This window comes from Acipenser ruthenus, chromosome 47 (genome assembly GCF_902713425.1).
Source record: "Acipenser ruthenus chromosome 47, fAciRut3.2 maternal haplotype, whole genome shotgun sequence".
Classification (NCBI taxonomy): Eukaryota; Metazoa; Chordata; class Actinopteri; order Acipenseriformes; family Acipenseridae; genus Acipenser; species Acipenser ruthenus.
This window is the reverse complement of record NC_081235.1, coordinates 6,071,889-6,085,971: the sequence shown is the minus strand read 5'-3', so window position 1 is coordinate 6,085,971 and position 14,083 is coordinate 6,071,889. Positions and strand designations below refer to the sequence as shown.

Below are 14,083 nucleotides of genomic sequence, written 5' to 3'. Positions count from 1 at the left end.
AACCTAGTCTAAAAAAACTGTAATGAACTGTACTAAAAATACCGTACGAACAAGTGAGAAAGTGTAAACCTCTTCTGATTTCTATGTGTGAAAATACGGAGAGGCTGCTCAGCAGGAAGTGACATATGGACAGATGCTGCACAGCACACACTGTCCTTCCAATCTTCACCTTGAGTCTTGAGCATTATGCTTCTTCATCACTCAATCGTGCTAAAATTACCAAATACTAAAGAAACCCAGTTGGTGCAATAACACTGAAGACACTGAAAAGACTTCTAGACTATACTATACTGTCATTGAACTTATGAGGTTTCTTTCAATATCTTACAGTGGCATTATATGTCTAGCTGCTACAGCTGAAGATGTGCAAGTTTTTGTGTTTTCAGTGCATGTGCATTCAAAACACAGGGAGGGAAAGAAGACTCCTACTGCATAGCAGTTTCACCCATTCCAGGTTTTACTACGAGCCACAGTGTGTAGGTAACAAGCTCAGGTGCGTCTTATTAAAAACTCCTAGTATATGCGATAGGAGTCTTCTGATTCAGGGACGGGAAGGTCTCAGAAGGTGGAAGGCTGCACCTGGTCTCTGGAGAAGCGTCGGGGATGATGGCGACTTCGCTGTCGGGTCTCTTCACCTCCACCTCCACCGTGATCATCTGCTGCTGCTGCTGCTCGTCCTCATGCGGGCGCACCTCCTCGTGTGACCTACAGACACGGAGACCCAGGCGAGGTGAAGGCGGAGCCACACGGCACTCAGCAAGACAGCGCTGCCCCGTAACTCCGCCTCCACCCCTCCCACTCCCAGATTTCAAGAAATAATTCAGCCTTACCTCCCGTCGTGCCCGGATGATGAAGTGTGCCTCCTGAAAATATAAGAAAAAAAAGTTTTATATATATTTTTTGTAGTGGCATGGCAGCGGACCTCATACACCTAGTGGACCATGATGATGGATGTCTATAGAAACATCCAACATCTTGAAAACCCGAATATCACATTTCTATATCAATATCAACCCTAACTGATGCATTAACAAAAAAATGTGCAAATAATATATTTAGAGAGTGAGACAGTTACTGTAAACAAATCACTATGCATCCTTTAAACAAGTTATTGATGTTAACATTTAAAACTATAAACTTTGCATGCAGAGGAAACTTTGTGCCAGTGACCTGCTGCATAGTCCTGCTTAAACTGATCAAATTCCAGTCTGTCAACCAGACCCAGATTCTAGTTTTACATCTGGTACCTCATTTCTATAAACGTATGCAGCACTTACATATTACAGTACAATATCTAAATGTGCAATTACTGGCACTTGAAATGAAGCATTATCCAAAGCTGCACAGCGGTTTACAGTAGATTGGTCGACAGCTGTGGACAGGGTGCTATGTAATGCATGCGTGAGTCGCTCTGTGCCCTGGAGAGGGAGGGGGATTACCGGTATCGCGGGTGCTCTGAAGTGTCGGAGGGAGAGCGCTCTGGGATGGACAGAGATGTGGAGGACAGGGTCGTCGCGATGGACGCTGTCGTTGCTTCTTCGAAGGACGGAGGCGTGCAGGGCAGGAGGTCTGAGCGACCTGTGGAAGAGGAGGAGCTCTCTTGGAAGCATGGATTACTGTGAGTAACTTTTGCATGGTTACGGTGCAAAAAACCAAAAGTCAATATAGTCGTAATTCTGCAAAAGCTGATAATTGTTTTTGAAAGAGCACCAAAATAAGACATTCAGTTACACAACAGGGTTGAAATAAGACCCCCGTTACATAGTAGTTGGACCCACTCCTGGTTTTACTACTATGAGTTTAATAAGACACACCTGAGCTTGTTACCTCTACACTGTGGCTAATCAAGCTTGTAATTTAAAACCTGCAATGTGTGAAACTGTTATGCAATAGGAGTCTTATTTCCATCCGTGGATCAACTTGTGTGTGTGTGCTGAATGATGTGGAGGGTCATGATTGAGGCCATTTACAGGGAGAAAACGAACCATCCTGTAGTCCATTCTCTAAAAATGTAACCTCCCCCTCAATCAGAGATCAGCAGGTACCTTCGTCCTCCAGCGTGGGGAAGCTGCGCACCCCTCGCAGGTCGTAGATGTTCTCATCTCTCTCGGAGAGGAGCTGGCTGGCAGAGAACGCTGCCCCCGGGCTGCTGTACCTGGGCACAGTCAGCGCTATCCGCCCTTTCTTGGAGGGAGAAGACTTCAACGCTACAGGGAACCGGGACAGACAGCTCAGTGAGGCTGGGAGAGTCAGAGGAGCAGTGCAGAGGAGTTTGAATCAAGTCAACCTGGGTGTACTTACAGGAGTTCTTCCTGAAGACTGTGGTGCTCATGAACTTAAAAAACCTGTCTGCGTAGAAGCTTGGCCTGTGCACTGATACTGTGTCCTGGAAAGCAATCACAGAGTGAGAGTGAGAGTGAGAGTGAGAGTGAGAGAACGAGAGAGCGAGAGAGAGGAGAGAGAGAGAGAGAGAGAGCGAGAGAGAGAGAGAGAGAGAGAGAGAGAGAGAGAGAGAGAGAGAGAGAGAGAGCGAGCGAGCGTCAGGGTGACTCATAACCTCACTCACAACCGAATGTCTCACAGCCCATAGTAATAAAATAATTATTTACGCATAAACCTGTCAAGCTTGCACCCGAGGCCAACAACATTTATTTAAATGTGCTTCGGCTTTTTTCAGCAGTAAGAGTGAGAGCTTTATGAATATATTAATGAAGGGATCAAGACCATGGAAAGAATGAGATCACAGGACTGTGTGTACCAGTCAGCAGGAGTGGGGGGAGCGATACCCTGGCCCCCACACTTGACAGCACGGACCTTTTTAGTTTTTCTTCTACAGGAGAATGCTGTGGACTTTTCAAATAAATATTCAGATGCTGCTTGATACAAAAATACGATTCCCCGAGGACAGCAAAACCACCACATGCTTTTTTTTATTTTTTAAAAGACAAAAAAAAAGTTCTGGTTCCTTTAACTAGCGCAAACTGTATTTAGCCTGTAATGCGATTTTCTTTTCAACTGTGCTTTTTGAATCTTTAAATAGACAGAACCACAGTTTACAGCGACTCAAAATTCAAATAAAACAGAACAACTCACCCCATCGTGGACCAGCGCCTTCCAGGTATGCTCCAATTTCTTGATTAACCTAAGGAGTGAGACAAGACAGCCGATTACATAGAAGCGTTCTAAAAACAGGACTGGAAGTGAATGCCGGTATTAAGGCAACGCCTGACCTGTATGACTGCAGGATATCGATGATTCCTACGTAGAGCAACACCTGTTCTCCTTTTCCATTCACTGCAGGGATTCCACCCATCCTGAATGGAGCACAGAATACAGCATGTATGTTTAGGTAAAAGGCATCCCCCGCTTCATCTTCATCTAATAGTCAATTAGTAGCCCCATTAATATCGCCAGCATGCTGGGCACGAGGAGAGCTCGGACACAGAGGACAGACTGCATTCCAACCCTGCTTAGCTCAGACAAGACCAGACTACAACTTGCTTCAGCGTTAGGCTGATTCCAGCATCCAAACTTTTAAACATACTATTGATCTGATACACGCTTCGATACCTGGCTGCGTTTGCTACACGAATGCAGAACCTTCTTGCACCAATCGTGCTTCACCTCAAAAACGGAGAGGTGAACCAATGCGATCGGAACCCGGACTGGGGCTCGTTGTGACTCACGTGTCGTCCGTGTCGATGGACTCGCCCCTGGCCGCTCCTCCCTGGATAGACTCCATGGCGGTGGAGTAGAGCGCTTTCTGCGCCAGGGGCCTCTTCTCGTCACTGGTGCCCTGGGAGCCCTCGCTCTGGCTCTCCCTCTCTGCCTGGTCCAGGTTGTGCACCCCCAGCAGCAGACTGTAGTCCATGATCTTAAAGCTCTCCAGCACCTGCAGGGGGATGAGCAGGGACAGTCAGCAGGGTGACAGTGAGCAAAGCCTCACTGCTGCGCTCATCAAGACTCTTAAACAGCACGAAACGGGGGCCGGGAAATCACTGGAGGAGTCGATAGGCGAAGGTATGGCGCTCACACGCCATGTGTTCAAAAACGAGATCACAACATGCCAAAACAATCCAACTATTGAAAACAGCAGGAATCAGTTTGTTAAATCTCAACTCCCAGGGCAAGACGGATTGAGAAGGAAAAAAGTACCAGTGTATTGCAACGTCAGCAAGGTATTCAAACAGACGGTACACTGAAGGTACACTGAAGGCAGCACTAGCAAAGAAAACATCTGCTTGACTTAAGTTTCATATCATTTTACCTAGCGCTTTAAGCCTGCCTGCACAGCCATGCATCCATGCAACCCACTTTCTTGCTCTGCCCTCCATCAAGTATTTTTTTCCCCCCATTTAAAAAAAAAATGAAAGGCATTGAGAAAGACTTCTAGTCAGAATGTTTGCCACTGCATTTGAGTTTCTTTCAGTATTTATTTTAACAAATATAACATAACTGCTTCTTAAAAATCCTGTTGTATTGCAGTTTAAACCGTTCCAGGTTATACTACGAGCTTGATTAGCCACAGAGTATAGGTAACAAGCTCAGGTGCGTCTGATTAAACTCATAGCAAAACCAGGAATGGACCAAACCGTTATGCAATGGGGGTCTTCTTTCCATCCCTGTAGAAGACGGCTTACCAGGCAGTCCCTCTGCAGCGTCTTGACCAGCGCGCTGTAGGTGTCTGTGTCCAGCATGAGCCCGTCTTGCAGTTCCTGCATGAAGTCCAGGTCTTTGAAGGTGGGGCTGGACTTCTCCCGCTCCTTCTTGGAGGCACGTCTCTTGTAGGTGGAGCCCTTGAGGTCGTATTTGAGGTGCATTCGGACGACGCGCGGCAGGACATTGTTCATCACCACCATGCGGATGTTCTTTCCCCCGGACTGGATGCAGTACAGCCCGTAGAACTTGGGCAGCAGGGTGCGAGGGTTCTGGTTCAGGTTCTGTTTGTGTGACACACAGGGAAGCAGAGAGACAGAATCGCGGGTTTAGCAGAAAAGACACACAGCCAATCCGGTAAATCTGTTCATCTGTCACAGAACCGCGAATGAGGATGATGATGATGATGATGATAAAAAAAAAAATTAAAAAAATCTAAATTTTATTTCTACAGCGCCTTTCTACAGAAAGGATCTCAAAAAGTACTGTACAATACAAAAGTCAAAATAAAACATATTTGTATAGAGAAACAGAGTAAACAGAAAGATCAAAAAAGTAATAGCTTGTAGTAGTTTAAAAAATGGTTTACCATGAATTTCACAAAGCTACTGTAAATACAGGGGCTTGAAGCTCATACAGTACTGGCCCAGAAACCAGTGCCGGTTTTCAGAACTTCCCTTGAAATGAGTTTGAAAAATCAGACCCCTGCTAACTGTGCTCTGAACCCCCAGCACTGATCACAGCATCAGTAAGTCTATAGGGTTAATAGTAGGAGTTGTTCACGCAGCTATAAGGGAGGAACAATTTATTGAACATCAAACCCCTGATCATTTAAATACTACACTTCAATCAGTAGTAGCTGTAAAACTCAGTACTAGTGAGGATCAATCCCTGGAAATCTACAGATAGTTAAAATCTCCTGACTTGCTTCGTGACAAGAAGTAAAGCAGCAGCTTTTTATTTTTATACTAAGAGGAAGGTTTTTTTTAGACATTAACAAAATAAACCCAAGCATTCCTATTGAGGAACGAAGCAGAAACAACATCTTGGTGCGTGCATGTTTCCAACACCGTGCACAGTGATGTTATTAAAGCGATCCTTCTCCCTCGCCCTTTGTTGGTTTGTGCAGTGTTGTTACTCAGTGGGATAAGAACTGTACTGCACTGTGAGCCATATTATTCATTTCAGCGCAACCAGAGAGGAATGCACAGAGTTACAAAGTGTGGCTTGTTTTCAGGAAGAGTTCCTTAAGGCTGGCGTCTGGTAAGATTTCAGAACAAAGGAAAGCGGGGTGTTAAAAACGCCAAGACTCCTGCTGTTCATTAAATCTCTGCACGTCATTAATGCAGCCAAGCCAATAAAGCTCTAAAAACATTCAAATAAATCCGCTCTGGTATTAACAAACAAGACAGAATGCACTTGGTTGAAGTGCAGTGTACATCCCAATGAATTGAAAGGGTCTGAAAACAGACAGCTGGTCCCAAATGAGGCAGAGAAAGGTCTTGTATAATAAAGTAATTGATAAACTGAAAACTTTTATTAAATTATGAAAATAATGAGTTTTCAGTTGATCAATTGCTTTCCTTCTTCATTAAGTATTTCTAGTGATTGATGAGTATCCTGATTCTCCTTGGATAGAGAGTCGCTTGCTGGTTTTTGAATTCTCTCTAATCTCCTTTACTATGTAATGGCGTTTGTGATCACTCTCAGTGGTTCAGGGTTCCAGACAACCACTAGGTTATATGTAACTGAAAGCACTAAGTTTATTTATTTTTTTATTAATACTGTATTAATATTACAGGGCACGTTGTCGTCTTATTTTTAGCATGCAACCTATGATCAGCTTCACGCATCCACACAGTTAGATTTTCAAGATGCAAGAACTCGTGTCACTTGCTATCACCTTCCATCACCCTTTACTCTTTGGTCCAGGTACAGTGATAGAGAGAAGTGCTGCTTTCCGCTTCGTAGAGAGAGAGAGAGAGAGAGAGAGAGAGAGAGAGAAACACACTGCACTCAATGTCATCTCTGAGACTACTGTGCAAGGAACAAACCCAGGGTTAATCTGGAACAAACAGAAGCAACCACAGCAAAATCCTAACACATGTTTCTTTGTTTGTTCCCCTGCTCGGCATGCCCTGGGCAGCGTTGGTTATATAATCCCCCCTGTGTCGTCCCCCCCCCCGCGTGCATGATATCATAAGCCAGCCTTCTCAAAAGGCACGTAGATTAATCAAATTACAGGGAGAAGTTGCTGGACTGTGTATGACCAATTGGCTCATTTAGTCAAGGCAATTAGAATGACCTGTTCAGGGACATGTGAAACAGGGGGAAAGGCACCAGCGACACCGAGACTGGTTTGTTGTCCATCATCTATCTTCTGTGTTGTGAATTTAAAAAGATATTCCTTATAACACTTCTATAAAACGTACTTATATAAAATCGCCTTCAGTGACTGTGTGCACAAATTGTACCATGTTAAGTTTGCTATCTATTTTATCATATATGTTCTTTTTTGGCAGGGCAACTTCTCAAACTCCATTAAGTTCACACAAACTGGTTTTCAAATTTCAAAAAATTCAATAAAAAAAAAAAATTGTGACCGAAGAGGCTATCTATCTATCTATATACGTGTGTGTGATCCCCATGCCCTGCACCTAGTCATGCATCACTAAAACGGGTTACTAAAATGATCAGCACAGCACCAGCAATCAGGTCAATGCTAAAACCAATGCTTAATAAGCTATCAATTAAGCAATCAAACAGAAGACCTACAACCTCAAGATTTACCACTGCGTCGACCTTCTTTGCATGATGTCTTTCATATGAACGAATGATCTTTTTTTTTTTCTTCCACCGAATACATTTCAAGCAGCGTTTGTCTGTACATTGTAATATCCGTCCCCTGCACGGATGTACACTACCCCAGCCCGATCCCCAGGTGCTCCAGTCAGTAGAACGGCAGGCCCACTCACCATGTAGTATCCGGGGAGCAGCTTCTGCAGAAACTCCGCCTCCTTGTGCATCACGGTCTTGATGATGAACTCGTCGTCCCTGGTGAGGTAGAACAGGGAGCCGCTGGCGCCCGGGTTCGACAGCTCGATCAGGGGCTCGTTGCACAGAGAATACTGGGGGGGAGGAACCGGCAACAGCAGTCTTTATTATATCATGCACTTACACCAGGGATGAGAAGACGACTCCCGTTGCATAACAGTTTGATCCGTTCCTGGTTTTACTAATAGAACACACCTGAGCTTGTTAACAGTTAACTGGCTAATCAAGCTCATAGTACAACCTGGAATGGGTGAAACTGCTATGCAATAGGAGTCTTATTTCCATACATTTATCTCGTAATTAAGCAACAAGATATATTTCCATCATTCCTACCTCTGAGATTCTGCTTTAGATACTGTCCACTGTTTATATACACACACACACACATGCACACACACACACACACACACACACACACAGTTACAAATACAAAACACAAAAAGACACCAGCTGCATCCAAGATTGAAAACTTCAAGTGTAAACAAATTGAACTAATTTAAATCCCAAAAGTACAATCCAGCTGTTTTCAGCTCCGAGCTTCATTAGGAAAGCATTACGCAAAAATCTCCACCTGAAGCGGTCATGTGAATAGTTTGAATAGGAGTTTGGAATTACTGTTTAGTGCTTAGGGGTGTTACTGTTCGTTCTAGATCAATATTGAAAATGGGGTAACATCCACACTCCCTTGTGTGTAGTTAATGTATCTTTTTTTTGTAATTTCTCCGTGAGATGTACAGAGAAGTGAGGGGTATGAAACACTGACACCAAAAAATATATCTATCTACCAAGAAAGATAGATTGAGATAGCTGAAAAAAAATAATTAGAAAAAAACTCAACTGGCTCTAGGGGATAATGTATATTGGCTGCTTGAAAAATTCAAAATAAAACAAGGCAAAACAGTGAAATGTCTCCAGTCCAGGCGACGTGGAAGACGGATGATGAATTTCACTGCAGGGTCTATTACACGCTTGGACTGAGGAGTCCATAAGCATTCTGTAATGTTTGGTTTTTTTTTTCCTGCGTAGTGCGTGATCACAATCCTAGTTTGCTTTGTTTTTCCATCAGGTGCCAGCGTAGTCCCACATGCTGCATTCACTGCACTCATCACAGAGGGGCGAGGAGTCTCGTTACCAGGTAGTCGTCGGGCCGGATGCCGAACAGCTCTCTGAAGTAGCGGAAGGCGACGGGAGCGTAGGTCTTGAAGCGGAAGTCTGGGAAGTGATGCGCTGGCGTCAGATTGCTGCCCTCGCTGGGGAGGAGAGGAAAGGAGAGGAGACGCATTACAGGCAGACCAGGAGCTGCATGTGTTGCGCTGGTCTCTGTACAGTATGCATTTCGGAATTTTGTTATTCTTTAGTTTCGTAACATCACTGAACACACATGCCATCTGAACGAATGGAGAATTCATTAAGTGTGCTAGATCACTAGATCAGGAGTCAGAAATGCACAGCAGTACCGCGTCCAGTCCTGGGTTTCAGAACTCCCCTTGTTTAGGTACAGCATGTTATTGAAATGACCAGGTGGCAGGAGTCTGAACAATAAGGCTCCTGCTAAACCTACTCTGAAATGATCACACTTAACACAGCGTGACGTCTCACTTGAGTTCAGAATTGTTCATGCAGTTATAGTGGAGGAACAATTACATTTAAAAGTTAATTGAGGGTGGTTTTGAAACCCAGGACTAGGTGCAGGGCTAGTGAAGGTGTACAATAATAATAATAATAATAATAATACTACAGTTACCTGGGAAAGAAAATGCTTTCGACAACATAGAAGTCCTGCATGAGCACATCTCTCTCTGGTTTGGAGCTGAGGTTCCCCACAGTGTAGCCAATCCCCAGCTGAATGGCTCCTTTGAGAGCAGAGGAGGTGGTCTGGAGAGAGAGAGAGAGAGAGAGAGAGAGAGAGAGAGAGAGTGAGAGTGAGAGCGAGAGAGAGAGCAAGAGAGAGAGCGAGAGAGAGAGCGAGAGAGGGAGAGAGAGAGAGAGGGAGAGAGGGAGAGAGAGAGACACGCTATAGTTTCTTTACTGAAGGGTTACAGTATTCAGGACAAAGATCTTACAACAGGCAGGTGATACACAGAAATGTAGATCTGGCAAGTCAATAGATTTAACAAGGCAAAAGCACAGGAAGTGTAGGAAAGCATGACAACTTCCACTTGGGATACCAGTGAAAAATGACCTCAGCGGTTATAATGGGCTGTTACCAGGTTACATAAATAAATGCACAGTGCAAGCTTGATAAACCGCAAACCTAGAGTTCATAGTTATCATGGTAAGCTTTCATTATGGAGCATCAGGGCATACCACCTTCTGCTCGTGGAGGGAGGCTCTTCCAGTGGTAGCGTGCATGTGCCTGTGCTTATTTGCTTTTGTTCGTTTGTTTTTTACCTTTTTGTAGGTGGTCTCTCCCGACGCGTCCACTCCGCGATGGCCGATCTTCTTCCCGGGGGCTGACCCCAGCTGACCCGAAGAGGACGACATCTGGAGAAAGAACGGAAAAAGGAAAAAGGAGAGATTGGAATTTTCACTTTGTCACTGAATTCATGAAGTTTCTTTTAGTGTTTCTGAGCTCAGCACTACGGAGCATTTGACAAGGGAACAACAAACACATAATGCAGCAGTGATGGAAAAATAGAAGTCAGTAAACAGTTTGTAACTGAAAGTCTTCACAGCGGGGGTTCGATAACATGCTGTTCAGGAGCTCTCTTACCTCGGTAATGAACACCTTTTTACCAGCAGCGTCTGTAAAAGAAAGAACAAACAGAACCGAGTTATCTAGTCTTGCTCTGATCAGAGTTGTGTAGCCACTTGGCTATTGTGCATTACAAGTCAAAGCTATCAAATCCTCCACTTCTACAGTATGTAGCGCAGGGGTGGATGTAAGATCCATTGCATTCCTGGTTTCACTACAAGTTTAATAAGACACGCCTGAGCTTCTTACAGTGTCTATGCACTGTGGCTAATCGAGCACATATTAAAACCTGGAATGGGTGAAAATGCTATTCAACCAGAGTCGTATTTCCATCCTTGCACACACAAGCCCATCTGCTTCCCACAGACCCGACGCAGAGCTGGAGCAGCGAGCCCCTGGAGAGAGAGAACGGTGCTGCAGGAATGCGACGGGAGACTGTGAAGGCGATAATGAAATTCCACCTTGGGTGAGAAAATGCAAATACAACCGAGGTGCAAGAGACTCCGTCCCCCAACGAGACAGCGCTATTACAGCAGTGCAGAAATCGAGGCACAGTGGGGTTTACAACACAGGGCTGTTCAGAAGAAGGCAAAGCAGCATTGCACCCAACAGTGCAAAAGAGCTACTTACCATAAATACACAGAGAGGTCAAGGACTAAGAGACACACTGTTAGGAGAGACACTGAACGTGATCTCACCGGAGGGTCTGGTCAGAAAGCTTTAACATGAACTGAGTTTCGTACTTAAAACACGATACAAACTCTGGTATTATGATGCAAGCTAGTTTAACATTGATCTCATTAATGCATGCCTGCTTGCAGGGATGGGAATAAAGACTCCCACTGCATATCAGTTTGATCCATTCCATGTTTTACTGTGGATTCAATAAGACGCACCTGATCTTGTTACAGTACATTTACACTGTGACTAATCAAGCTCATAATAAAACCTGGAATGGGTGAAACTGCTGTGCAATAGGAGTCGTATTTCTATCCCTGGCTTGGTTGTTCTTTGCACTATTGGCCTGTGCAGGTCATAAGTGGTGACACAGTTAGTTAAGCAGTTCTCTAATAGGAATGAGGATCTCTAGATATATTAATTTTTTAAAAAAGAAGTGTGATATTTGTCAACGGCACAGACACTTCCACGATATACACCAAACTTCAAAAACCAACAAAAAAAATACAATGAAATCAAACATAAACAATGCTTTCCTTTTAGCAGATACATTTAGAACACTCCAATTAAAATTGTACTCACTATTTAAAATAAATAAAATGATACAAAAACATAAAGTACACAAAAAAAAACTGCATTCATTGATTTCACCCACCTGTACAGAACGACATAGTATCAAATTCAGGGTTCACCTCATAAAATCTCATTGATAAACCGAAAAGATTACAAAAGGACAATAAAAAAATAACACAACTATCAAGCAACAGAGAGCCTGCGACTGTAAGTGCTGCCACTGTCCCAGCGCTCTCCTGGCGTGAGTGAATCCGTCCTGAAAAGGAAGCCTGAATTGGATTCAGTATCTAATCCCTGTGAGCAGCACCAGCCTTCATGCAGCACAGGCTAAACAGCAGGCACTCCGAGCCAATCAGCTGCACTGAACAGACTCCAGCAACCAATCAGGGGCCACATGCCTGCTACAGAAGGCTCCAGCGTGGGTAGCAACAAGGACAGGGGGTGGGGCTGATGCCAGGCAGACAGGACAGGGTGGCATGTCTCGGTCAAGTGCACTCCAGATGCTATGTAAATCTAATGCATGTTCATTTTAAGAGGCTGTTACTGTGTTCTGAAATATGACGCACTGTACACCGTGACGGAATATATAGACTTGTGTACAGGGGTTTGGGTCAAGACCTGCCATATGTAGTGCACACTTTTGCTTAACCGAGCAGATTGATCTGTTACGTAACTGGAACCCCCTGTCATGTACAGTATTCTCTATTCTGCACTATATGAAAGCTGCATCTCCCTGATCATTTCCATCTTGGCAGCCCCATTGCAACCTCCTGTAAATGCGATTCCTGTAACTTCCCTGTGCATTAAACTGTATGTCAATGCTACTCAAACCTTAACATTCACAGAGACGTTAGTTCATTTATGGCCCACTGGGAAAAACCAGGCATTACGTTGTCTACAGGAAACTGAACTGAAAACTGAGATTGTTACATCAATAATGGTAATTGTTATCACTGCCGAGAATCTTGCCAATTCAATAAACTCGCAGGAAAAGTGTGTGGAAGAGAGAGGAGGAGAGAGAGGGAGGGAGGCAGGGGGGAATACTAGAGGAAGACAAAGACTGAACCAGAGAGATAGAGAGAGAGAGATAGAAAGAGAGAGAGAAATGGAAAAAAGCATCAGAAATCTATAGATAAAAGGGGAAATAAACTAATGAAAATACAACATAAATGTACAGATAGACAGACAGATACATGGTGTAGCTCTAGCACAGAGAGAGAGAGAGAGAGAGAGAGAGAAGGAAAAAGATGGGAGAGATCTATAGATATAAATGAGAAATAAACTAATAAATACAGGAGAGACAAATGTAGATAGATAGGATAGATATAGTGTGGCAAGAGGAGAGAGAGAGAGAGAGACACACACACACACAGATCCACGAGGCTCTGCATGAGACCAGCTCCACAGTAACACAGTCGTCTCTCTCTCAGCAGACAGCCGCTCCACTTTCACCTACTCCAGCCTTTTTTTTTTAATGAAAACACATCAGACAGGAGACAGGAGGAAAAAAAATGACTAAAAATGACACCAACAAAGCTGAAAGCTGGTGCATGCACTGAAAGTGTGGGATGCTGCGTGATAGAAATAGTCGCTTCTTTAGTGGACGGATGTTTTGTTGGTGGGGGGCATATTTTTGCTTCCAGTGCTTGCCAAAAATCAATCTCCTCCCTCGGCCTGCTCATTTCATCAGGCACACGGTCTCGTACAGAGTCATTCTCCTGGGGCGATGAATACTACATTAGGGTGTTCATACACTGCTGGGACACAGCACCGTAGCTTAGTGTTCAACCACAGTGCACAACATCCCAATGGAAATGAGACTCCTACTGCATAGCACTTTCACCCATTCCAGGTTTTACTGCGAGCTTGATTAGCCACAGTGTGGATTAGGGAACAAGCTCAGGTGTGTCTTGCTAAACGATAAGACTTTGCAGGAATGGATCAAACTGCTATGCGATGCGAGTCTTACTTCCATCCCTGGCACAGACACTCATTCTCCTGTTGCCTGTTTCTTCAGAGTAGGGAAACCAGGATAGCCAGCTAACAGTCTAATGTGCTATACCAGTCCTTTATACCAGCATCGCTATTGAAACCAGAACTATGGAGTCTATTTGTAATGATCTAATCAGTGGCAGAACCAACTACTAGGGGTGCAACGATACACTAATGTCAGGACATGATACATATTGTAATGTGCAGGTCATGGCATGATATGAATCATGATATATATGTAATGGTCCTGATGGCTACGTGTATGACGCAGAAGATTAAATTGACTGTTAAGACACAAGTTAAATGTAAAAACTATTAAAAACACACTTATTCTTCACTCAAGAACTACAGTGAGTCTTGTATCGCCATTCAAATGAGAGATCCCTCTATCACAATATAAATATGCATCCATGTACATTTTAGAGCAGTGGTATT

General features: G+C 44.0%; 1 protein-coding gene across 6 annotated transcripts in view; it reads right to left on the bottom strand.

Moving 5' to 3' along the window:
• LOC117401243 (phosphatidylinositol 4-phosphate 5-kinase type-1 gamma-like) overlaps positions 1-14,083 on the bottom strand; it is a 33,109-nt gene that overhangs the window by 8,624 nt on the left and 10,402 nt on the right. For 5 of the 6 annotated variants that reach the window (XM_059013843.1, XM_059013839.1, XM_059013842.1 and 2 more), the window contains exons 2-15: positions 10,424-10,455; positions 10,102-10,194; positions 9,455-9,585; positions 8,843-8,960; positions 7,632-7,784; positions 4,641-4,940; positions 3,687-3,892; positions 3,231-3,314; positions 3,094-3,142; positions 2,302-2,386; positions 2,046-2,207; positions 1,440-1,578; positions 831-863; positions 580-705 (exon numbers count right to left, since the gene is read on the bottom strand). In XM_059013843.1, the coding sequence (XP_058869826.1) occupies positions 580-705; positions 831-863; positions 1,440-1,578; positions 2,046-2,207; positions 2,302-2,386; positions 3,094-3,142; positions 3,231-3,314; positions 3,687-3,892; positions 4,641-4,940; positions 7,632-7,784; positions 8,843-8,960; positions 9,455-9,585; positions 10,102-10,194; positions 10,424-10,455 (1,711 nt within the window). Of the gene's footprint in view, positions 1-579; positions 706-830; positions 864-1,439; positions 1,579-2,045; positions 2,208-2,301; positions 2,387-3,093; positions 3,143-3,230; positions 3,315-3,686; positions 3,893-4,640; positions 4,941-7,631; positions 7,785-8,842; positions 8,961-9,454; positions 9,586-10,101; positions 10,195-10,423; positions 10,456-11,738; positions 11,922-14,083 lie in introns of those variants that run through there. The other variant, XM_059013840.1, reaches the window with a different exon arrangement.